Raw genomic sequence first — 26,781 nt, 5'->3', positions numbered from 1 at the left:
GGCACCGCAGTGTGCGCCACCGTGCCCCCTGGCCACCGCTTCCTGGTCCGGCTCCGCTCGGAGCAAAGCACCATGGGACGCGAGGAGAAATGCTCCCTGTTTTATAATCTGTGCGTTGTACTGTATGTACAGGTATGTGGCCTGTAGAACATCTGTGATTTTAGATGTAGGATCTTTATGTACACAGGTTTAGGTTTAACAGGATTCCACTGTGGGTATGACAAAAACGCTGATGTGCAATCATAAGAGTAAAGTACACATGTTTTGATCACATATTGATATATAGTGTCCATATGGACCTGGCACCAATGATGTTTGACACTTAAAGGCTATCAACCAATTCTGGAGCTGCACTTCTGCTCTGTTTTGTATCAGATTTTTTATTTTTTTGCTCGCTTCTGAGCCACAGACATGACATCTGTATGGTTATGACAGAAAATATTCTTTTTAAAATTTCTGTGTGTGAGTGAGTGGCAGAAAGAGCCAAAAAGAGAGCAAGAGAGAAAGAAACATAGCTAATTATCATCTATGTTCAGTTACAATTTAAAATCGTGAACAGGGTCATCCTATTATGAAGTAATTGGTGTGTATTCATTTCAGTTTTTTACGGTAATTCCCTTGATTGTTTCGCAGGTGATACGATCCTCTCTTCCCCAACCCTCCCACTCTATCTTTATCTGGTCCATCTCCGGGGGCGTACAATGCGGGCATTGTGCATGGTGGCTTCACCGGGCCCTGGGCGTGAGAAAGAATGTGGTCCAGGGATTCTGGGGTTAATTTTGGCCCGCTGCCCCGGGTGACATCAGTGCCTCGCCCCCACGTGACTTGCCGATTAAGAAGACCGTCCCGTTAATCTTATAATCTCTGCCCCCCCCACTCTGGCTGGGACCCAGGGTGCTTCAGGGTTCAGGGAGGAAATAGAGTAACTCAGCCCCCGGGAGAAATCCCTGACTGACTGCCACTTATGATCCACTCAACACAAACTACAGTTTTATTGCCATCTCTTTTTTCCACACACTTATCCCTGATGATGTATGCAGGATGTATGTGTGTGTTTTGACTGACCAACAGGAAATGAGGTCAGATGAATTGACTTTGCTGGCGCTGGGAAAAGCCACGGCAGTGCATTATCCACTCTATTAGACTCGGATCTGATAGGTCTATCGGCAGAACATCTGCTTCACAGATTCCCCCAGACACACTCCAAATGTCGCACCATAATTATCCTGGCAAATAAATTAAGGGACTTAATTTAAGGGGCATACTTAAATCATCTTTTGTCGCCTCGAATTTTATTGGTCAATTGAGCCTGATTGTTCATTGTCGGCCCGCGGTCCAGTGGTAGCCTAACGGCAACGTCTGGAGGATTAGAGGCGTAACGCCACATCACTTCGTAGTGTACGCGAGGTAAATAAACGAATGGCGGTTTTTTTTTCTCCCAGCAGTGGCTGGCACGTGCTGGTTGTGAGGCAGCATCCCCCACGTGCGCTAATGCCGGCGGGTGTGTATTTATAGCAACAGCGGCAGAAAGTCTAATCGGGGCCGACCCAGCTTTGACAGCGTTTTCAGGCCGGTTATAGAAAGGCCCAAAAGACTCTGCTGATCGGTTGAGAGGATGATGATGATGATGATGATGATGATGATGACGATGTCGCTGCTTGAGCCCGCGTCAGCCGCGGAGCACGCTGCCGCTCAGCCTCGGCTCTCGGACCTCCCGTCCATCCAAAACGAACGAGTTTTTACCTCTGACTTGGCCTGAAATAGCGCTCTCAGCGTCTGCCCCAGGTCGCCTGCATCCCAAGATCCGATATTCCCGCGAGTTATGACATTTTAATCCCCCTGCATGAGATTCCTAATCGTGTCATATCTTTTCAGAAATAATACAAAAAAGTGATTTTCAATCACATTTTACATTGTTATATTATATGTGTCCACTTAATAGTATTGCTTCTAAAATATTTTCAAAATTGCAACCGGTTGATTTTACAGTTTTTACATATTTATGTTCTAAACATTTGCTTGTTTTCATTAAATTGTAGGCTACATTATCCGAACTGTGTGTATCAAACATCTAAATGTTCTCTTGTATATAGTATTGTGAAATTGTGACCAGGCTTTTTATCAATGACATGGCTTTCCTGTGTGTTTACATTTTTTAAAATGTTGGGGGGGAGGAGGAATGTTGCAGCTTTGAGAGAACAGCTTGTCAGCCATCTTTTGCTCTTTTCGGAATACCTCGGAGGCAGTGATGTCTACTGATGTTTCACATAGAAAGGAGGCAAATGATCTGTGTACTGCCGCTGAAATGGAGGGAGTTCTGCCTCCGCAATCTCAGATAACTAGGCTATTTAATTACAAGGTTGAGCAGAGTTCCGGGTAGCGGTGGAGGACGGACTCTCTTTTTCCCTCCGCGCTTCGGTCACGATGCAGCGAGCATCCATCCACTGCGGCGTCTGTGCCAGGGCATCTGACTCACCAGCGTGTCGTCAGCGTGTTTAGTTGTCCATTTACTGTGCGCGGCGGCGGTCATGCGCTCTCTCATACGTCATCTGCGGCGATTGCCACGGTGCAATCTCTCTGTAAATGTAAATGAACCGCAGTTTTTTTTTCTTCTCGTCAGTCCCACAGAACTTTGTACATATACGCGGTGCTTTTGCTGTAATTAACAGCACTTTCCTAAGTGAGCTATTGATGCTCACAAAGTGATTTACCAGGTTCACTCAGGAAATTACAACACTAGGTTCGCTCATTTTTAATTAGGCCTACCACAGGTTTGGTAACTGGGAAAAATAATTGTGCTCATATAGTGTGCAGTACAGGTAATGCACTGAATGTTAATTGCTATTCATGTGTCTTCCAAGTATCTCTCGCTACGTCTCAGGGCATGTCATCCCAGGGCACGATTTTACTGCTTGATTGCTTGAAACAAATTAAACCGTTATTCACTAAATATCCACGACTTGACCACATCCTTCAGTGGTAAATATTTATTGAAGCTGCCACAATATTTGGTTCTTCATAACAAGAGTAGAGCATAGTAGCATCCCCAAGGTTGGCATGCGCATTGGAATTGAAGATAAGTCTAATTATATTTAACTGCAACGTGGGCTATGTAATCTTGCTTTTTGTACCATTAACTGAACATGTTGACGGTTAAGAAACATTACATGCTAACGGCTTCACCAAATGCCTTTTCACAGTTGTAGTTACGAGACCCTTTGGTCCTTTTCTTGTTATATGAGTACAAACGTGTATTTTAATGACACATATGTATAGGTCTGCTACCAGAAAATGTGAAAGAGATTGTTTTCAATCAGCCTTCCATGCTGCAGTCCACTAGTATGTGTGTGTGTGTGTGTGTGCGTGTGTTGTGGACTATTCTGTGATAGAGAAAATCATGTTCACATAGACATCATATGGATCGCTTATGAATATGAGCATTAGCTCGGTCTTTGTTCCACTCGCCAGACTATTTCAAGCTCGCAGTGCTTTTAAGGAAAAAAAATAATCCAGTTCCGTTCCATCTGAAAGGCATCTTCAAGGTTAGGAGCCTTGTCAGTCCGTCGCCATATATGGCTTAGTGTGCCGTCTATTCAGCTAACAACCGCGATTCACCGGCAGAAAAAATAATCATGCTTCAGTTCCAGCCTCTTAGCAGCAGACGTCCTTGCTGCTGTGCATCCATGTTTTTTTTTTTCCCAGTCTCCTGTTGCAGAGGGACAGGATGCTCCCTCCAGCCTGCAAGAGCCTTTGTTATGCAACGGAAGGGCACTTTGAATAGTCCGGTCTCTTCGCTCTTGGGGGCCATCTTTGCCAGCCCGATGGACGCGGGTGACGTCAACTGGAATTCATTCAGTGCGGCACATTTGTTCACTGGATTATCTGCAAGATTGACGCTGGCCGTCACTAGCGAGAAAAAAAACGATCCTGTCCCCTCCCACCGGCCCGCCCCCCCCCCCCCCCCCCCACATCCTCCTCCTCCTCCTCCTGTCAGTTTGAAACCGCTCAGCCGCGGAGTTTATCGCCAGCGACGGACAGGGCTCTCTGTGCTTCTCCGAAGCTCGTGCGATGGCGACGGCCATGGCTGTTAGATTGAGTGTTAATAAGGACACGCATCGTTGGGGACAGGGGAGCATTGGGGAATGCACGGTTTACATAACACAGCCTTGGTGCTGGACGGAAAATACCTACGTTTCTCAGTTAGGATCAGTACCTTCATTTGATTTGAGATTTATTATTATTATTATTATTATTTTGGAGAACAGATGTTTGATGTGCTTGCCATCTGAAATGTGGTCTGAATAAGGGGTTAAATAAGAGAAGAAAATAAAATGAAATCATAAATACTTTAACATCTAAAATACTAAAGAACCAAATCTTTGCTATTCCTTAGGGTCAGTGTTTATGTTTTTATACAAGAAGTTTGGTCTCTCTTTTGGCTGTTTGTGTGGCCCTGGCTCTATATATGTTCAAGAATGGCTGAAAACATCACAAGGTCCATATCAAGAGTACTGAGAATAATGCTTCATTGCCTCAGGCCTAATATTAGCAAAACAACCGAAGTATTCCCCTGATCTTGATTAACAGGAAGAAGATGGGATGGGATATAACACACGGTATGTGTGACGCGAGATCAGTCCGTTTGCTGGTTCTGTTCCCATCTCGCTCGTACCTGTTAATCTCTACATCTCATCACCGACGAACGCTATCGCACTTCCTGTACGCTTGTGTTGTAGGTGAACCGTGCCTTTCCACTGAATTCTTTCCCTCCTTTTTTTTTTTTGTTTTTCCGTTCCAGGGGTGTTCCTCATTCCCTACATGTTGATCGTGTTCGCGGGGGGCATCCCCATTTTCTTCCTGGAGATTGCCCTGGGGCAGTTCATGAAAGCCGGAAGCATCAACGTGTGGAACATCGCGCCTCTCTTTAAAGGTACTTTAAAGCTTCCCAAAATGTTAAAATGGTGGCCTTGGGTATACATTTGGGGGGGGGGGGGGCTGCTATCTCCGTCTTTCCAGCATTTCCATCTGTTTTTTTAAAAAAAAACTAGCATGGACATATAGAGTAGAAAATGTATGTACATTCTTTTGTGGTTCACTGATCCTCTCGGAAGCTTAACACAACACAACACAATTTTTTTTTTTTTTTACAGATAATTTGATTGTGCGTGTTTCAGATGTGATAAAAAAATAAAAAATACCGACTTGATTTAGTGACTCTGATGCTTGAGCTGTGTAGAGACAGCCATGCTGCACGTATTGTAATATTCACAGAATTGTATGGGAGCTAATCCACTCTCCACCTGCTTCATCCGACAAATCCAAGCATCACATTCAGAGATATTTCACATCAAAGGGTCACGTCAGCTTTGCTCTCATCCAGACTTGAGGCCTTATGTAATGACTCACTTTTTTCCCACAATCCCCTAAACATTCGATTAATTTCACTACTTCTGTTGCCTCACTGCGAGTACATGGCTTTAACCCTCCTGTTGTCCCACCGGGTCAAAATGACTCCAGCCTGAGTTTTAACAGCAGTGAAATCCCCGCAATGTTTCAGCATGAAAATTGTTTACCTTGCCTGGTGTAACCTTCCTATCTGAAAGTTAAACATTGGCCTTTTTTATATTCTTAAGAATGCGACACACCATCAAGACACAAAGATTGTCTTATGAGCCTTTTCTTTAACCTTGCAGTTATGAAATCATTTGAAATCAAGTGAATAATAATGTGCAATCAAGTCTAACTGTGTAATCAAAGGATAGCATACAGTATAATTGAGTAACTAGGCAGGAAATGTAATTATATAGAAGAAAACGAAGTGATTTATTGTTTAACAAAATTTCTGCCTGTAAAAGTATAAAAACATTGCACAGTAGGTTCCATTTTCTTGCATACATTTTACAGATTCAGTAATGTATTTGCCACTACTACTCTGTCGTGTTAATATGGAGGGCTATCAAACTTATCAAATTTATGATCTCAAATTGCATTTACTGGCATAGTACATTTCATTAGCCATTTGTAAAGAAGCAGCTCTTTTCTTTAACTACAGAACGCATAATTCAAGGAGTGATACAACATGTCATATAGCAATGTCTTATTCTGCATAAAACAAACACACACATCTGTAATGAAACTGAAACGACACTGTAACCACACAGACAACGTGAGTTCATTTAAAAAAAATCCAGTGTGTGAAACGTGTTCCTGTGTAATTTTTGTCCAATTGTCCTTTTTTGTTGATTTGGCAATGTTGGCGAAAACAAAGAATTCCCCCGTCATGACATTGCACAAGATGGAAATCACAAGTTGTTTTCCGTGTAAATGGGAGTGAACATAACATAATAAGATTCTGATATCCTTATCAGCCAGTGCTGTGAGTCACAGCCATGCTATCAATGAATTATGGGTAAGACTAACTTGGCCGGCATCATGTGACTGAATACTCACACAGTCTTCCATCACATTCAGGTTCACTGCCCTCTTCCATTATATGAGGGAACACGTATAATTATGCATACATGCACACACACACATACACACATACACACACACACGCACACACACACGCACACAGTGCTTTTTAAAAATATATAGTCATATGTAGTTAAGGATACAAAAATGTACAGCTCAATAATTAGGTGAGCTCAATAAAAATTGCTCGCAGCTAGCTTTGGTATATGATAGGCTACACAATTCCTTATCCCCCTTTGACTTTTAGTTTGCTTCAAGCCACCAATCACAGCTGCAGTCTGAACACCAACAAGTTCTTCCAAAGAAATAAAAAATTCCTGCTCCAAATCTAGGACAATGGAAAGCCACATTGTCCTATTTTCAGTTTTGCAGGAAAAAAAATCTAGCAGAAGTAAATTATACTCTTGACACATTTGAAAAATAAATGAAGCAAGATTTAAACTTCCAGAAATCTTACTGCTAATTCAGTTATTTCTAATTTTATAAAATCCTAAATTATTTTGGTAGAAGTAGAATATTAATTGCTGAGGTTGTAATCAGCATAAACCTAAAGGGATGCATTTAATGGTTAGATTATTGGTGTAATCACTGTAATCTCTTGATTAATTTAATTTTGATTATTAATTTTTTTCACTTTCAGGTCTGGGGTATGCCTCGATGGTTATAGTGTTTTTCTGTAACACTTACTATATCATGGTGTTGGCCTGGGGTTTCTACTACTTCATCAAGTCCTTCAATGCGACTCTGCCCTGGTCTACTTGCAACAACCCATGGAACACCGAGAACTGTATCGAGATCTTCCGGCACGACGACTGCCTGAACGGCACCATCGGCAACTCCAGCTTCGGCAACCTGACCTGCGAGGAGCTGGCCGACGGCCGGTCGCCCATCATCGAGTTCTGGGAGTGAGTAAACTATTCGCACGTCGCTCGCTTCGCACCAAAAATCACCACGTAGCGCGTGGCTGTGGTTTTTTTTTTTTGTTCGTTTGTTTTTTTCGTTTCTGTTCTTGTTTCTTTTTGTTCTTTACCAATGGTCATGGACTGGCGCACTTCCAAGTGAAGCAGATGCAGTTATTAGGTCACGGTGCACTTCAAACTGCACTGTGTGTTTCACAAAGTCAATAAGTCTCAACATATAGCCCTGGGGTATCTTATGGTCATTTTATCTGAAAGAGGCATCAGGTCATTAATTGCCTAAATTTGATGAAGTTTTAGCCGATCTTGGCTTAAAAAAGATACTGGCTGATAATACTGGCAAAATGCCCTCTAACGAAGCAGTGGCATCAGTAGAAACACTGGCATTTAAGTCTTAGTAGCAGAGTAAATTCGTTCATTCTTAGTTTTTCTTTTTTTAGTTGCATCTAGTTCAGCAGTCGTCTGGCATCCGGAAGGTTGTCGGTTCGGTCCCCAGTCTTCTGAGTGTGTCGAAGTGTCCTTGACCTAGACAGCTAACCCCCAATTGCTCCCAACGAGCTGGTTTGTGCCTTGCATGGCTGCCTTGATCTCTGTGAGTGTGTTGAGTGTGTTGAGTGAAAATGGGTGAATGAGAGGCACTCTCTTTGTGCAGTTGCACTATGTAAATGCAGTCCATTTACCATTTGAACGTTTGTTCTCTTGTCCTTACGAGCCCTGGAGTCTGTTTTAAAATAGCCTGCGTCCAGTCAGGCGTTTCGTCTTAATTGGCACACGTGATGGCTGGCAGTTAACTTGACCGGCAAAACATCACGGCAGTTTGACCCTTGGTTGTAGTATTGAGCTGCGGGGCTCAGGGGTTGTGGACTGGTGAAGTAAAGCTATCCAAAGCGGTTCTTTAACAGAGCTTTATATATTAACCTTGGTGCACGGTGGTGGAGAACTCAGGGCATTAATGAATGGACTGTGGTTGCAATGTATTGTGGAAAGGATTGCATCATTTGGAAAGGTCGCCATCTCGACTGCACAATGAGTGCAAATGGTTGATCGTTACACTGGGCAACCTTCACAAAAAGGGAACCTAAATATATTTAGTATATTTAACGTGTTCTTCTGTATATTCGAGGCCAGCGGTTATACGATGCAATGTGCAAAAGGAATAACCTCACCATCCTAAAACATGTTCCCCTCTCCCCCCCCCCCCCCCCTGCTCCACAGGAATAAGGTTCTGAACATTTCCGACGGGCTGGATCAGCCCGGCGTCATTAACTGGGAGCTGATGCTATGTCTGCTGGCCACCTGGGTTATGGTGTACTTCTGCGTGTGGAAGGGAGTGAAGTCAACAGGCAAGGTAAAATGTCATAACCCCCCCTAACCCCGCCCACAGCCCCCCCTCGGCCCCGCCCCACCGCAAGCTTAGCGGAGCTGATCCTTGTCTTGGGGGTTGGTGTGCTATGTGAAAGGTGAAAAGCTGCTCTAGAGTCACATGTGTGCCGAGCAGGTCCTCAAATGTCCCTTCTATAACTGCCTTTACGTTACGTAAGGAGCCGCCCTGGGACTTTCATGTAGCAGAGAGTGACTGCGCGACTGTTATGCGCTTACATACCGACTGCTTAAGGATTCCTCTCCCACGATGGTCAGCCTCATTGGAATTCTCATCTCATTACGTAACTTTTAAATGCGGCTGTCCTTTAGTTTAATTTAATTTTTTTCAAGCTAAATTATACTGTAGAAATTTCTAATGTGCGTAGACGGAAAAAAGAAGACGGAACAGAGCTGTAGCGTGTAAACATGAGAGAAACAGCGTGGAAAGGCTGCAGCCTTCTGGGCAATGTCACGAGTCTGTGGCCGACATCAGATATTACATTACAGGCATTTGGCGGACGCTCTTATCCAGAGCGACATTCGCAGCATTGACCTTGCATCCATTTACACTGCATCCATTCATACAGCTGGGTATATACTGAAGCAATGCGGGTTAAGTACCTTGCTCAAGGGTACAACCGCAGTGTCCTACCTAGGATTTGAACCTGCAACCTCTTTCGGTTTACAAGACCAGTCCCTCACCCGCTGTACTGCAGTACACTGCCGCCCCACGGTTGACGCCGAGAGTTTTTGAAAAGAGAGAGAGGTTTTACCCGTGAATATTCCGACCGGGTGCCTGGTTAAGGAAGACTGGCTGAGCAGAATTCAGGGAGGGTCAGATGCCATTCATTTTTTTGTCGAATGCTTTAGAGCGTTATTTTATTTTATATTTTATGTATTTATTTATTTTAGAATTTTAGATTTTGCCGACAGGCGAGCTCCTGAGGCAGTGTGACTCGCCTAACCTTGCGTGACTCACACTGTGCCTTCTCTCCGCGCTACAGCAGCGGAACAGTGAGGAGGCAGGGGGTAACCATGGCAACGTCGGTTTTAGTGTGTGTGTGTGTGTGTGGGGGCGGGTGGGGGGGGAGGTGTGGCCGTAGAGCATTACGCAGTATCCCTGTCACGCTGCTGGACTCTGATTGGTGGGATTGAGGGAGGCGGACTGCAGTGCGACGTGACAGGACGCTCGTTGGAGAAGACAACGGGCCTTTTTTTTTCCCTGCTGTGGAGGCGGAGTTAAAATCCTGGGCCAAAGATATGAGATATCAGTATTTATTCAAAAGCCCTCAGTTATATTTTAGCCATTATAACAAAGGCGATCATAGAAGGAGGCTATAATGGTGAACCGTAGAGATCGTAGGACAGAAATATAATTCAGAAGTGTAACATTCTGACAGTTTATCTGATTGTGTCTCATTTCTGACCACTTTCACTTATTGAGATAGGAAACTGTCTTAGTCTTTCCAAACAAATTCTTATGCTAAAAAAAATCAAGCAAACATATTTGTTTAAATGTGGTAGTGAAGGTCATCGTGATTCAGATTTAATATATCCCCAATGTTTGAATGCCGGGTCCTTTAGCAGAGGCTAACAGCTTTATCTTAATTCATTCTCTCTGTTAAGTGCTTTGCCCTTGACTTTGACCAAGAGTTTCGATCAAGTGCTTCTATGTCTTGCACAACATGAGTTTGGCAAAAAAAAACAGATTTCCTAGGCCTTTCCCCTTTTTCGTTGTATAAATGGCAACAAGTTTAGAGCAAACCACAAAGAATGAGGAAGAGGTCCGTGCGACCCTTCACTGGCGTAACATAACATAATGACAGGAACAGACCATGCAGCCCAACAATGCTCAACATTTTCCTGACCAAATTAGTGCTCTGATTTACAGTCTAGACATTACATTACATTACATTACATTACAGGCATTTGGCAGACGCTCTTATCCAGAGCGACGTACAACAAAGTGTATAACCATAACCAGGAACAAGTATGACGAAACCCCTAGAGAGAAGTACCGGTCCAAGTACAGTAGACAGTATCTAACACCGCATTAAGCCCGGTCTCAGAAATCCCCAACCGAATGCACATGTGCAACTGAACATGGAACTGTGCAGTTTCAATACTCTTACTTTGAATCATCAGCGAGGTCTCTTTCTGCGTAGCCAATCAGCACGCTGTTAACCGTATGTGACGGGATCGTGTAATTCTCACTGCGCGTGATCTGGGAAATTCTGCACGATTGTGGGCAAATGCACCCCCCCCCCCCCCCCCCCGGTACGCTGACTTAAAATGGCTTTATTCAAAATGGGGATGAAGAGCAAGATGGCTTCTAAAGTCCTTCTCAGCCGAGAGTATTCATGTCCGTTTGGACCTTGGAAATTGTAATTAATTGCAGTTAATTGTGGTTAATTGTAATGAATCGTAGCTGGTGTCTGTGCGTTGGGGGAGAAAGTCGTAAATACTGGAGGGAGGGGGGCGAGCGTGATATTTCATCTCCGGATTCCTCTGTACTCGGTTGAGATTTAATTTCATGCTACACTGCCTTTCTCATGCTCCATTAGATGTAGTTCTATCGCATTATATGTATTTTGTTTTTATTTACTTATTGATTTTGATGGTCGGTGCCCACCCTGTCCCTGTTGGTTTTTTTTTTTTTATAAAGTGATGTTTTGTTGACAGTTGTGAGGAAATGTATAAGTGATTCATGAACTGTTACTTTATATGTTGGTGAAAAAATACTTGAGGCTGTCTCCACTTACATTTTTTTTTTTTTCCTCTGAATGTGTCATGTGTCCCCCTCAAGATTGGCATGTGAGAGCTTGGCTTCAAAGAACAGAATGCGTCACTCCGTAGCCGTCAATCAATTTGGGGGATACCGTCAACCGCCCCCCGAAATAGCTCCCCCCCCCCCCCGTTTCATAACAAATTGAGCTAAATAACGGATCAGCTACAACCTGCACTTTGTGTCCAAACGCTTGTTCCAACTGCAGATACTACAGAGCACATGATACCATGAATGCAACTGGAGAAAGGTCACCGTAATATCCACGCGTAGTCCCCCCCCCCCCCCAAAATGCTTATTGGGCTTACGTCAGTTATTGCCTGAGGACATACTCAGTCTAGTACAAAAATCAAGACATTATCAGCCATGATTTTTTAAAATGTCTACACATATTACCACCATTTTGATGAAACGGCATTTGCGAAAACAGAGCACTAGGTGTCTCCATTCGTCCTCAGAAAGCTTCATCGTCCTATAATAATATCGGCGCGCAATATGTGTGGTGTTGGGCGTTTTAAACAAAACAAAAAAAAAAAAAAATGGCAAAAGTGACCTTTTAGTTTGATTTATGTTCTTCCCGTCTAGTTCCCTAGTGTAATCCCGTTTGTGTTGGTATTAATCAGTTTATCCTTCAGGGTCCAAGTTGAACTATGCGGTTGTTCCCTGCACTTGGAACGGTACTTATCTCTAGGGTTTTTCGACACACTTGGTTGTGGTTATACACTTTGTTGTACGTCGCTCTGGATAAGAGCGTCTGCCAAATGCCTGTAATGTAATGTAATGCAATGTAATGTAATGTAATCTCTCTCTTTTAACACCACTGTGAGCATAATCAAGGCTAGATGACAGGGTGGGGAAGACGCATATATTACATTACATTACATTACATTACAGGCATTTGACAGACGCTCTTATCCAGAGCGACGTACAACAAAGTGTATAACCATAACCAGGAACAAGTATGACGAAAACCCTAGAGAGAAGTACCGTTCCAAGTGCAGGGAACAACCGCATAGTTCAGCTTGGACCCTGAAGGTTAAACTGATTAACACAAACGAGAACAGCAACAACGCAGTCCATGGAAAAAATACAAGCAGTAGTTAAGACGGGTGCATTAACTAAGTCACCTACGAAACAGCTACCTAGTTACAACCCTAAGCTTGCAGTCACGCAGGTGCAGGACGGCAGAACGATTGCAGGGAAAGTGGGTCTTAAAGTGCGAACGGGAGGCGTGTGAAGACAGTTGGATGAGGTTACGGGAGGTGGGGACTCCTTCTGAGGATCACAGGATGTGACAACGCTGCCGGGGCACGACTTTGCTCGTGTCACGCTAGGAGGTGTGAATGATGAGAGGAAATCAGAGTAATGAGGCTTTTTTTTTTTTTTTTTTTTTGCTTTCCAATTAACGGACGTGGAAAAAGAAAATCGGTGTCCTAGGTTTATCCAGGGCCAAATTTCTGTCTATGTTGAGGAGGCATTGTCCTATTAAAATGTAGAGAGAGAGAGAGAGAGAGAGAGAGAGTGAAGTCAAGTAAATTAGGTAACTATAAAATCTAGCAATCAGGCTTAAGTCATTCGGTGTTGTTATCTTTGTGGACCAGATTACGAAAGTGCAAAGTTCAATGCTTTGAAATGCTCTGTAGATTAGATTGGGACTTCCATTTTAGTCCTTATCAGTGCCTGTCAGATTATCGCAAGCGTAACAAAGACTTAATGAATAAATAAGATTGAATATGATGGTGCTCAGTATGTGACTTGCCTGAACACAGCCCTTGTGTTAAATGGGGTAATGCATATGTTTGCACGTGTTTGTGTACCAACTCTCGTCTTTTTGCAGTTTTTTGCAGCTAAACTGTGTTCTGCGTAACAGAGTTATGTTAAGTGATATATGTTGTGTATGTGATATGCTGTGTGTATACTGTCCATACACTCTCACACTGATACTGACACGTACACACACACGCACACACATATACGCACCTCACACACACACTCGTGCACACACACACACACACACACACATATACACACACACACACACACACACACACACACAAAAACCTAACCATTGCAGTGGATTGAGAGATTTAATCCCTCTGTCTCCCTCTGTCACCCCCCCCCCCATCCCTGCCCCCCCACCCCCACCCCGCCCTATCCAGATTGTGTACTTCACCGCCACCTTCCCCTACGTGGTGCTGATTATCCTGTTAGTGAGGGGCGTCACTCTGCCCGGGGCCTATGATGGGATCATGTACTACATTAAGCCCGATTGGTCGAAGCTCGGCGAGGCTCAGGTAGGTTTGCCCCGAACGGCACGCTGCTGATGTGGCGTCGGGAGCTCGGACTGGGCACTGCCCGTTCAGACTGGTGAGCCTGGCTGGCAGTGGCCTGCTGCTCCCCTTACACTTTGTGTAACGAGCCCAAGCTCGTCAGCTCGCCAGCACTTTCAATCGGCGAAAAGTTTGCCATCAGCTGCGTTGGAGAAATAAATATCGGATGTATTTAACGTGTCACAAATGTGTACATTGTCCTGATTGGTCTGGTGCTTAACGTAAGGCACACGACCACTTGGTAGGGTGTGGCTATTTCCATAGCTCTGTAAGCAGTACAGCTGAATCTATGATTTTCATCAGCGTGTAACCTTTATGTTTGTGTTTATATGTTAACCACCTAAGACCCAGAAATTCATTTTTGTCCCCTGTAGGGGACATGAGTCTCTGATCTTAATCTCCACAACCATATATTGTACTATACTGAAACCTGCACTACAAGGTACATTCAATACAAATAACATAAATTAATATTTTTGAGAAAATATTTTCACAGTAACACGTTTTTGTCATTCAAGACAATTTACAGTTGTATTTTGTCACAAAATGGAAGCGCTCAGAAGGTTTATATGCTGATGTTCTCTTCGTGCTAGGTGTGGATTGATGCCGGCACACAGATTTTCTTCTCATACGCCATTGGTCTTGGCGCCCTCACTGCGCTTGGCAGCTATAACAGATTCAACAATGATTGCTATAAGTAAGTACCGCACTCAGTAACACCTGTCAATCAATGTCTGTTTGCACATCAGGAAATTATAAATAGTGTTATGTCCAGATGATTGTCCATAGGAAAATATTGACTTACACTGCGCAGACTAGTGGGGAATCTGTGATGTGTTCGTTGTACTGCGTGTCACGAACCAACTTGGGGATGGGGGGGTGTGAGCTGGAAGTCACTTCATTGTTCTCCCAACCAAAACCATGCCAGTACAGTTGAAAACAGTTGGCTTGACAGAAGTTGGAAAAATGAGGATTGGCAACCCTGCTGAAAATTCCAGTTGAACCCAGCTGAAGTCAAGCTGGTTTAAGATGTGTTTTCGTCACTTCTGGCTGACTTTGTTTCCTGGTTGATGAGCTGTTCACCAGCTGAGTAGCCCATGGTCAGCTAGTCCACAAGTTTGGCCACCAGGTTACTCTACCAGCTATGATCAGCTTTGACCAGCCACAGACCAGTTATGACCAGTAGCAGATCAGCTGTGAGCAGCTAGGAGTGTCAAAAATACATCTTAAACCATCTTGGAATCCCAGCTGGTCTTAACTGGATTTTTCAGCTGGGAAAGAACCACATCAAAGTTACTTTTACATTAAACAACTCAGGCCAGCACTGTCATGCATATTACTCTTGGTTAACTGAACATTTACCTTGGAACCAAACGCTAGACAGTTTCACAATTCACATTGCAGTACGTTGGAGTTGGGAAAGTCCAGCAGTCGTATGATTTGTTTGCAAAGAAAAAACTGTACCTAGCATTCATTTGTAGGTTTTTTTTGTTAACAGTTTATTGATTTTAATACCCCAACCCCATCCCTAGAACAGGAAGGGCGAATAGAGGACACACAAAAAGAAAAATCAGCAGTCCGTCTCTGCAAACCGACAACTAGCATAATCCAAGCTGCAATTGTGTCAGATTGAGCTCTGTGAATTCTCGCTGTGGTTTTATTTATTTATTTATTTATTTATTTATTTATTTATTTTAAATTGTTAAGTTGAATCTGAGGTCAGATGTTGATGGAACCCAGGTCGTTGTGTCTCCTGCTCGGTCCCATCGATTCGTCGCTCACGTTGTTTTAACGCTGTCTCTCCGCAGGGATGCGTTTATGCTAGCTATGATCAACAGCGGCACCAGCTTCTTCGCTGGTTTCGTGGTCTTCGCTATTTTGGGGTTCATGGCGTCGGAGCAAGGGGTGGACATCTCCAAAGTGGCCGAATCAGGTAATTGGACGAGCACCTCCCCCGCTACAAATAAACCCCAGGCCTATTGTCTGTAGTGAGGGTATCTTGGAGTGGCGAATGTATCACACATCTCCACCCTAGGTTATCAGTGTCATATGTGTTATCCGGGAAATGTCCCCATTACGTTGGAATAACTTAAAAAATCAAGGTGGACAGATAAAGCATTTATGGTCAGACTGAGGACCCTGAAGTAGCTGATCAATTATTTACAAGATCAGGACACTACTTGTCCTAATGAACACAAACGATTGTGTAATTTATGACGCACAGTCCGTATGAAATGCAAACAGATCAGCTTTCTCCATCACGTTAATTACAACTAGCTGTAATCTTCTGAAGAAATTCTTACATTGTTATTTTCTGATTGACTAGAACCCAATAGCCCCGAACTCAGAGCAGAGATGTTTCCCTTAAATAATTCAGACGAAATTCTGTTGTATCTGGTCCATGTCCATGCGCTCATTTAAGCTGTGTCTGTCCGATGCTGAGCGTAGCCCATTAGCCATCGCATGCACTGGAGGAATAGGAAGCCATAAAAATGGCTGGATGTTTGCCACAGAGCGATCTAGCAGTTCGCTTGAGATCAAAATGCCTTGCAGTGACTGCCCAAGATGTGTATTTTGAGTAAACATGCTTTTCAATATGTCAATATGTTGCATTGTAATAATATTCTATTTTAGTATTTCAGACCTAAGAGCTGTCCTCAGTGAAATTGATTGAACTGCATGATTTAGCTTTTTGATGATCAAGAGACAATGTTGTTTTTTTAAAAATTGTGTACATCTACACGTTTGTTTTTATAATTGTTCTTAGTATTGTCGCTGCTTTTAATCATTTGCTTTTAGTAAGGTTGAAATGATCACTTTACTGTAATAGTATTGGTTGAACGATTGAATGTGTGCATGTGTCAGAAGGTCATACCTGTGAAATTACCCTGATATACTGTATATATATATATATCAGTATCAGACTTGTTTTTGTGCTTGCATAAAAATTCAGGAAATTTCACGGCTCAAAATGTAATGGAGAGAACGTTGAAGAATTTGTGATGCTTTTCTGTTTTCAACTGTAAATGAGCAAATATGGAAAGTGTGTGTGTGTGTGTTTGTGTGTTTATGTGTGTTTGGTGTGTGTGTGTGTATGTATGTATGTGTTTGTTTGTTTGTCTGTCTGTGTGTTTGTGTGTGTGTGTGTGTGTGTGAGAGAGAGAGAGAGAGAGCGAGAGAGCGAGAGAGCGAGAGAGCGAGAGAGCAAGAACGAGCGAGAGTAAGAGAGAGAGAATTGGGTGGGGGTGCTCGTGGTGGTGAAAGCATGAAAATTTAAATATTAACCAGAACTTATATAGAATATGCTAAAATATCTAAATGTCTGTAGTGGACTTGGAATGTTGACGTGAAGTACTTCTACCTTACAAATATTTTATTTGTAGAAAGAATGTCTGGTAGCATGCATCATAGGCCTGCACCTAATGAATTGCATGAGTGAAAGGAGTTTTCTTGCATGAGAATCAATGAGATCTTTCACAAATAAAATTATATATATCCTGACACAAAGTAGATACAGCATTTATGAGTAATTTGTAATATTTCGTAAAAAAAAGGGAAAAAAAACGTAACTGATAGTTTGATCTTGGTTTGCATCCACTGGTATTTCAGTTGGCTATGCAAACAGAATTGTGTGCGTTTGTCTTCGTGTAGTTTTGGTTGTTTTGGCAGGTTACTTCTAAACCCTAACACCAGCTGTGTTTCAAATTTTGCTGTTTACACAAGAGTGCCAAAGTTATTAAAAGAAAAGGTACTTGAAAGGCAGCGACACAATTGGCCACTCATTTTACTTCATCAGTAAAAGAGAATTCTTCAGGCAAATATCCAGCATTTAACTATTCGCATTAAACCATCACTAAACTGATAATATAAAGAGATCTACTTCAGAGACAGTTTATATTTAAATATCATTCTATAATCAATAGTTTATATCTCTAGAACTCTTTGGTAAACATTTACATGAGGCTGGAATGAGCATGTTGTTTTGAGCTAATGTTTGACTTTGTTTGAGGTCCCTGTTTAATACTCCATCCACTTACCCTACCTGTTACACCTTTTCCCCAAGCACATGTACGATATTTTCACAAACAAATGCACATCTGTTTTTAAGCCACAACTTTTATATTTAAGTTAATTTCAAACATAGAGGGGAGGCAGTAATTCACACTGAAAACTCACATTGGATATATAATCCATGCTTAGTGTTTCTGACATGATTCTGAAATTTTAATGACACACATCATGATATGTCTGTAGCCAAACTGTTATTGTTTGTATTTTGCCTTATTTTCATTCATTGATTCAGTGAAATACACACGTAGTGTTCCTGCTGAATGCTGAACACAGCATTTTGAGTATTTCTGTGAGTGGGGCCTCAAGGACATTAGGAAATTAGCTTCTAGATTTTAAGGATGCATCTCAGTGGGGAACAAATTTAAGTCATAGGCCTGAATGTCATTAGTATCTGTCATTCATTATGACTTATAATTTTAATGGGTTTTCTTCACAAAGTGGCAGTCACCAAAATTAATGACATTTTTAAGGATAAATAACTAATATTTTTTTTTTGCATTTTTTTCTGTGAATTTGAGTTTTGGACAAATGATGATTGAATCCTGGCTATTTTAAAAAAATACCTTCATGCTGTTGATAGATGTACGGCCATAGAAAAAGCATACATATATGTGTGTAGGGATTTTATCACAGCCTGAATTCCTGCAGTTGAATTTGATGCAAATTTTTCAAATATATATTTTTCAGATTACAGTAATATAATAGTTCATACATTAGTATCCTTTCCTCTTGCAAGGTTTGTATTCTTTTGTGTTGATTGTAATGGGAGTATTGGATGTCTCATTTCAAATTAGTCTATTGAAATGATTTGTTTCTGGTTTTATGTTAACTGGGAGCTGCAGTCAGTGCATAAGAATAATTTTAAGGGAACTTGTCCAGTCCATCCTGCGGTGGTCTTCAGTGTAGATCTTATGACCTGGTAACCAATCCGGACTGTCCTGGTGTCAGCAGCCTCACATGGCAACCAATCAGTGGGCGTAGCAATAACCAGACCTGGGTCAAATACACATTTGTTTTGGATTTTAAACACAATGCTTGACTGAGCTTGTCTGGTGTATTGGAACCTATGAAGTCCTCTCAGAAGCTGCAAACCCCACCTTCTGGTCTGATTGACAGGCTCAGTTTCACCAGGCAAGATCAACAGAGCACAGAAAAGGATTTGAATCCTAAACAAATACCCATTTGGCCCCAGGTCTGGCATTATCTCATGGAAGCAGGGCTTCAGTCTGCAGGGTGTTCCTTGTTTCATTGCGTAAGAGCAACTCCCATGGCCAGTATAAAGGCCTGCAATCTGCCTGCACCAGCCTTGCACGAAACTTGCTCTCTTGATGCGGTGGATGTGCTCAGCTGGTAGATCACAGGATGTTTAAAGGAGCAGCAAACGGCTGCACATGCACTGTAGGAGAGCATTTGTCTGTTGATGGATGGTGCCATGGCAATGAGACAGGCCTGAGAGATTTGATTGGCTATTTCAAATTGGGAGGAAATCATTTTGGATGTAAAAATTAGTAAATGAATTAATTTGCTATTGCCCAGACTAGTATGAAGTTAATCCAGTTCAGTCATCTCAATAACACGTCAGTCATCCCTATTTTCACAACTAATTCTGCTAAACAAATGTAAAAGAGGAGTCCTGTATGTTTTAGCATCCAGGTTGTATTAATGAGTGAGTGGTGGTTTGTGTGTTAATCGTTTATATGAATTTATATGAGTTTGTATGACACCTTGCATTACAAATGAAGCCCCATGATTTCATCTGTGGCTATAAATGAAGGATGTAATACTGATATATTATATTATATTATATTAATTATATTATATTATATTATATTATATTATATTATATTATATTATATGTTATGTATTCATTTCTCAAATATTATGGTATCTTATGGAATATTTTTCATGTGCAAAAATTCTGAGGATCGCTTGAAGCAGATATCAGAAATATCAGTTTGATTCCAATAGTTTGTTTTAGTTAATTGATTTGATTGTCTGACAGGCTCAGAGCAATAGACTATGTGTTATTGGACACATTTCAGTTCAGTTCAATTTCATTTTACTTGCATATCACTTTAGACAGAGGCACTGTCGCCAAGACGCTTCATAGTGTAAAAACAATTGATAATAGACCATTTCAGATATTCTTTAGAGCATAAAAGGCATTATAAAATGACAAACCATTATAAAGCAGTATAAAATTGGATATTGGATACAGGAGACAGGGAAACGCAGTGCCATCAGGGATAAAGCATGACAGAAAAATAAATAACATCACTGTGTGTCGAGGCCAGTCAGACCTGGAGGGAAGATTACATTGATGCATTGTCGCTTATGTGAGAATTATTATCACTTGATTCATCTGAATCCTATTGTTTATGTTTGGTTTTCAAAGGGTTCATTCTGGCAGCATTTCAGTGGCTGGTGCCAGGAAAAAAAACTAAAATCGCGTCGAGCAGATTTGCAAGATTGGAGTTTTGGGACAGATTGCTCAGTCATACAGACACAGACCGTTTCCAGAAATCATTGAAATGTGTTCATTTTTTAAAAATTAGTTTTTATTATTGGGATTGAACATATGCAGCACATATATTTTTTTACAAATTGCACTGTGTTCAAAATGATTATGTGGGGGAATTGACGGTTGTGTGTATGTACACGTGTGTGTGTTTGTGTGTGCGGGTGTGTCTGCGTGTGTGGGTGGGTGTGAGTGTGTGAGTGGTGTTTGTGCATCTGCATGAGACAGCGCATGCAAGTGTGTGCGTTCATGCACACTTATGTGTGTGTGTGTGTGTGTGTGCGCAGGCGTGTATATCTGTGTGTGTTTGAGTAGTGTGCTTATGTGTAAGGCTTAGTTGTATACAAGGTATGTGTTTGTTTTGAAATACTTGAAGATTACATGGGTGTTCAGTTGTGTGTCTGTGTGTGTGTGTGTGTGTGTGTGTGGTGTGTGCATGTTTGAATGTAGTGGAACAGTGAAATAAAAAAAATTAGGTCTGGTCATTTATTTTATTTCATTTTTTGTAGGCTTCTACAACTATTCTACTTTTACAGACTATTGTTTTTTTTAAATAATTTTTTAAAACTTTTTTTTATATAACAGTAGCATTGTTTAAGGCAAAATTTATTTTGTATTATTTAAGTAGACAGCCTTTTATTTTTCCTTTCAGAGTTGCAAAGTCAATGCCAAAAGAAAAGTCCCCCTATGACTTCATACAGTTGTTTATCCTTTTAACAGGGTTTTTATGTTCTTCAGTCCTATTTTATACCTGACTTGTGATTCATATCTATTCATTTTATTTAATATCTCTATATATCTATATTTTTAATTTATTTAAATATTAATTTAAGGATTATTTAACCAGGAATTTTGCCTCTTGAGATGTGCACATCTCGCTTGCAAGAGGGGTCCTGGAGCAGACTACTGCAGCAGGTAAACCTCTGTTACCTAATGATGGCATTCACACCTTTAATACAGCCCGAGAACCCTGCATCTATGGACCCACAAAGAGATCAGCGGACAGGCCTTCACAAATATATACATGGGCAAGAATTTAGGATCAGCCAGGAGCAGACTCAGACTCAAACTGAAAAGTCTAACGGTACTAAACCACCAAGAATATATATATATATTTTTTAAAAAACAATAATACATAGAACTAACTCGCGTACTAATATTGCATGCACGCTGCAGAGATACCTCACAGATACTGAACATTTTAAATCCTCGGACCCGGTTTCAGACCGGTTTGGCATACCTGAGCTGGTTATGATGAGGAAAGAGTATGCACATTAATTTTCTAAATGCCTGTGCGGTCTCGCTGTTTTCCTCTTTCAAAGGCCTATCTTTGATTTGTGTGTTAAGTAGAGCGATTTCTGCCAAGTTTTTTTTATTTCATCTTGCTTTACTTACTTTTAACTTAAAAACCTCCTCACTCAAAATTCTGACATCCCCCATACTAAATTAACCTTCCTATGCCTGTAAGCAGTAGACTATCTTTGCTGATTTGGGAATGGTCTCTGCTTCCATAACAAAGGTCACCGATAATAAATCTTTTGGGTGTTCTCTCTCTCATATACCTTCTTGGTGAAACTGTGAAGCATTTAGGTTGTTATAGTAGATGCATAAAACAGTTATGAATTTCTGGAGTTTTTTTTTGTACATACCTTTTTTTTGTTTTATTTGAATTTGAATTTAAGTTTGAACTTTGCAGTGATTAGCCTTAAACTACTCTGGCAGTAAACTCATTAATTACATCTGAACTGTTCATCTCTATTGTCCAAACTCTGGCTTCACTGTTCAGTGAGTAAAAAAAAAAAAATAAATAAAAAATAAAAAAACAGATCAGTGAGTGAAAAAAACTGATACGTTTTTTGATATTTAGTTCTTTCCAGAGATCACCAAGCATATAATTTAGTGACAAAGTAGTACTGTATGTTCAAAGGTAATTGTAGTTTAACAAAAAAGGCATTTTTGTAAGCCATAGATAGAGGACACATTTAGGTGTTGGATTTTTTCCATCCGTGCGAAAGTATTGAAACATGAAATTGAACCTTGTACCTGTTTCAAATTTAACTGTTGCTAATATCTCAAGTTCTCAAAATTCAAGTTCGGATTGAGTTGAGAAAGTTAAAATATGATTATCTCTCTACTCCTGTCAAAATGGAGAATATCAGTTTGACACTGATACAAGTTTAAGCTAGCACAGTTTGAACTTGGTCTTCCTCAGACTACTTTCGAGAGCGAACCATAACAGCCTACAATAGGGGTAGGATTATGTTGTGTCATTCAGTTGATTAAATTTTTTTTTTTTTTTAACTTTTTGTATCTTGGAAACCCCAGATGGTTCCATTTGTTGAAATTCGGTGCTACTCAATAACTGACAATAGTCTGGGCGTCATTGCCTGATTTACTTCAGACTGAAAATACAAACAATAACAAGTTAGCAGCCAAGTGGGCACACATTTTGAAATTCCAGCACTGCCCTCACACACACACACACACACATACACAAACACACAAACACACACACACACACACACACACACCTACCCAGTAGCTCACCGATGTACAGGGACAGGTCACACAAGCCCTTAACAATAACTGACTAACCTGCCTGACTCCTGTGTGGGTGAGATGCACAGATTTACATCAGTCACCAAAAAAAGAAAAAAAAAGCGAGCGAAGGGAGGGAAACGAAAAGAAAAGAACATTAAAAAATAAAAATAAAAAAGTGCACAGCCCCCCGTCGCCTGTCACCTCCGCTTCCGCACGATAGGCGCCTCTGGTGCTTCCCCTGTGTCTCTCTCTCTCTCTCTCTCTCTCTATCGTTCTTTCTCACTCTCTCTCGCACTCTCTCTCTCTCACTCTCTGTCTCTATCTGTGCAGTGCGTATGTGTGTCTGTGTGTGTCTGTGTCCAGGACCCCCCCCCCCCTCACACCGTACACACACCCCGCCCTCCGCCCCCCCTCCCCCCTCCCCCCTCCCCCCCCCCTACACCCCCCCGGCCAGGCTGCGACGCTGGCGCCTCTCTCACCCTCGGCTCTCTCCTCCGCAGGACCCGGCTTGGCGTTCATCGCCTACCCCAAAGCCGTGTCGATGATGCCCGTCGCGCCCCTCTGGGCAGCTCTCTTCTTCTTCATGCTCCTCCTCCTGGGGCTCGACAGTCAGGTATCGGACCGCCACGCCCAACACCCTCTTTCGTTTTTTATGTTGATTGATTGATTGATTGATTGATTGGCTCAGTGATTGCCCCATGGCCCTGACCAGGATAAGATGGTTAGATAATGAATGGAATGGGATGGATGGATGATTGATTGATTGATTGATTGATTGATTGATTGATTGATTGATTGATTGATTGATTGATTGATTGATTGATTGATTGACTGACTCAGTGATAGCCCCATGGCCCTGACCAGGATAGGCTGGTTAGATAATGGATGGGATGGGATGGGATGGATGATTGATTGATTTTATCTGACATATTTAAAAAAATATTCATAGGGTTGGTAGCCCCTTAGGCAACAATATACCATATGCATAGTAAAATTATCGAGGAAAGACACAATATTTGTTGTTATTTCCACTGTGGTCCTCCTTGTTATCGGTTCCATTAAAATGTCGCCCTCCTCTCCCGCTCTTTAGAAGGCTTGCAGCCGGATGTCGGTTTTAACTTCTCTCTCTCCTCTCCCTCCTCATCCTCAGTTCGTTGGGGTCGAAGGTTTTGTAACAGGGATCCTGGATCTTTTTCCTGGAAAGTATTACATGCGCTATAGGCGTGAAATCGCCGTGGCGATCTGCTGTTCAATGTGCTTCATTATTGATATTTCCATGGTTACGCAGGTGAGATTTCTTTTTCGTGGAGGAATTTTTCTAAAGACTGAATGATTGATGGGTTTTTCTGGTATTTGTAGTACGGTGACAAAAAGACGTGTATGGTTCAAAGACACAGCACAATGCAAAAATAGGTCAAAACATCTCCATAAATTAAACACTACGTTGTTTAGCAAATATACTTTGCCTCTCATAACTAAACTGTCTTCTGTTTGGAGGGTAACATATTTTCTTTGCATGCTGTGAAACCTGCTTATACCATGCTTATACACCCTTGTGTATATTTCTATCAAAGTTTTTAGGTAGCTCTTCATTCTGACCACTCTCTGTGACCAGCGGCCTCATTTATAAATGGATTTATGGATTTAAACTTAAACATAATTTTAAGATAATTTCCCATGTTGTTATTTATATTTAGTTATTTATAAAAAAATAACTGGGACTGACAAAGACCATTGAGGCTATTTTATGAATGAGGCCCAGTTACTGACCAAGCATTCATTAAGCATTGGAGTATATTGGACCGTACCATTGTGTTTTCCCAGGGTGGGATGTACGTCTTCCAGCTCTTTGACTACTATTCGGCCAGTGGTATGACCCTCCTCTGGCAGACGTTCTGGGAGTGCATGGTGATTTCCTGGGTTTATGGTGCGTGAACTTCTTTTTTTATTTTTTATTTTATCATTTTATCATCTCTTCTAACTCTGACGTTCCCCTCCCCCTAGCAGCCAAATCACGGCGGTAAATGACTTTATTGCGAACGATGCGAGGATGTCGTTTTACGCTTTAATTTAATAAGTTGCATTTAAATCATAGCAGGTTCTTCGTTGTCTCATAAACATCAATAGGCAAACCGTAGGGCCCCATAAGACATTGAAATTCGATTTAAAATGGCTTTGTACTTTATCACACCTGTCTAGTTTATGAAACATGAAGCAATTGCCACTCAATAAAAAAATCCTTCCGAACACCATAAAAACACAATAAAAAAAATACTACAGTCTTTCAATAGACCCATCATTGAGCTATCAAACAGAATATCAACATGATCTTTGATCTTAAACATCCTCAAGCTCTGCATAGACTTAACCATACATCCTTACAACGTGCTAGCTTCGGGCTCCGTACGCCTTCACGGATCGACTGATAAGGACTGGCGTGCGTTGGTGCGCTGTTGACTGTGACTGAGGCCGTGCCTGGTGGCGGTCACTCCAATGACTCTCTGGCCATCTTTCTCCAGGTGCTGACAGATTCATGGACGACATTGCTCGCATGATCGGCTACAGGCCATTCCCCTGGATGAAGTGGTGCTGGTCCTTTATCACTCCATGCGTGTGCATGGTGAGCCGCGCTGGCACCACGCGTGTCACTTCTGACGTCTTCTTCGCCGGGCTCGTTTCCAACTTTAAGCTTAAGCTTTTGATCTTTAAATAAAAATAAAAAAAATTTTTGTCCCATTCAACTAGGAGGACATTGACTGCTGTAATAAAGCTTTGAGCCATTTTGGTCCACGATTTTTGTTTGATAGGATTTTGCACACTAGTCTCCAATTTGATATCAGTGTTCACCCCAAACCCTGGTTTGGCCTTATATAACAAATCATTCTTCGTTTTTTTTTTTTGTTTTAATTAAAAAGCTGTTTTTCCTATTTGTTGTTAACATTCAAATGAATAGAAAGACTATTGATTCGTTTGTTTCAGTTTACGCTAAAATGTCAGTTGTCAATGCTAATTTTGGTTACGATTTAAATTTTTATAGGTTTCATTTGTGGTTTCAAGGAAACTGAATGTTTTTTTTTTCCTGTTTCTTTCCAAAGGGCATCTTCCTGTTTCACCTTATGAACTACAAGCCTCTGACATACAACAACGAGTATGTGTACCCGTGGTGGGGCGAGGTGATTGGCTGGTGCATGGCTCTGTCTTCCATGCTATGTATCCCCGTCAGCCTGGTCTACAAGCTGTTCAGGGCCAAGGGGACCTTCAAGGAGGTCTGTAAACGCCTCCCTCATCAGCCAATCAGACACACATTATTGTGCTTCATCAGCCAATCAGACACACATTATTGTGCTTCATAAGCCAATCAGAAACACATTTATGTGCTTCATCAGCCAATCAGAGACGAACTGTGCACTTCGTCAGCCAATCAGACACACCTTTACGTGCTTCATCAGCCAATCAGACACCATCCGTCTACCATCCCAGTCTTGACCATCGGTTGACCTCCGGTTACAAAATTCCTGGAGCCAACTCTAAGCATTATAGTGTATTTTTCTGGACCTGCGGTTGTAGCCTAAAGGTTGCATCATACCCTTGAGCAAGGCTCTTAACCTGCACTGCTTCAGTAGATATCCAGCTGTATAAATGGTTACTGTGTAAAAATAGAGAGAGCTGGATAAATGCCTGTAATGTAAAATATTGATCTTCTCTTTGCTACTCAAAGAGAAGGACAAAACCTCTCAGAACAGAAATGACCAAGAACATTCTGACAACCTCCTTCCCTCAAAT

General features: G+C 41.7%; 1 protein-coding gene across 2 annotated transcripts in view; it reads left to right on the top strand.

The window, feature by feature from the left end:
* slc6a8 (solute carrier family 6 member 8) overlaps positions 1–26,781 on the top strand; it is a 93,975-nt gene that overhangs the window by 61,141 nt on the left and 6,053 nt on the right. For both annotated transcript variants that reach the window (XM_064300613.1, XM_064300612.1), the window contains exons 2-12: positions 4,799–4,930; positions 7,115–7,379; positions 8,607–8,739; positions 13,698–13,832; positions 14,462–14,565; positions 15,677–15,801; positions 23,499–23,611; positions 24,149–24,286; positions 24,823–24,925; positions 25,518–25,618; positions 26,094–26,264. In XM_064300613.1, coding sequence (XP_064156683.1) covers positions 4,819–4,930; positions 7,115–7,379; positions 8,607–8,739; positions 13,698–13,832; positions 14,462–14,565; positions 15,677–15,801; positions 23,499–23,611; positions 24,149–24,286; positions 24,823–24,925; positions 25,518–25,618; positions 26,094–26,264 — 1,500 coding nt within the window. In that variant the 5' untranslated portion in view covers positions 4,799–4,818. The remainder of the gene's footprint in view (positions 1–4,798; positions 4,931–7,114; positions 7,380–8,606; positions 8,740–13,697; positions 13,833–14,461; positions 14,566–15,676; positions 15,802–23,498; positions 23,612–24,148; positions 24,287–24,822; positions 24,926–25,517; positions 25,619–26,093; positions 26,265–26,781) is intronic.

Source organism: Anguilla rostrata, chromosome 11 (assembly GCF_018555375.3).
Source record: "Anguilla rostrata isolate EN2019 chromosome 11, ASM1855537v3, whole genome shotgun sequence".
NCBI classification, from domain to species: domain Eukaryota; kingdom Metazoa; phylum Chordata; class Actinopteri; order Anguilliformes; family Anguillidae; genus Anguilla; species Anguilla rostrata.
This window is presented reverse-complemented; position numbering and strand designations above follow the sequence as displayed.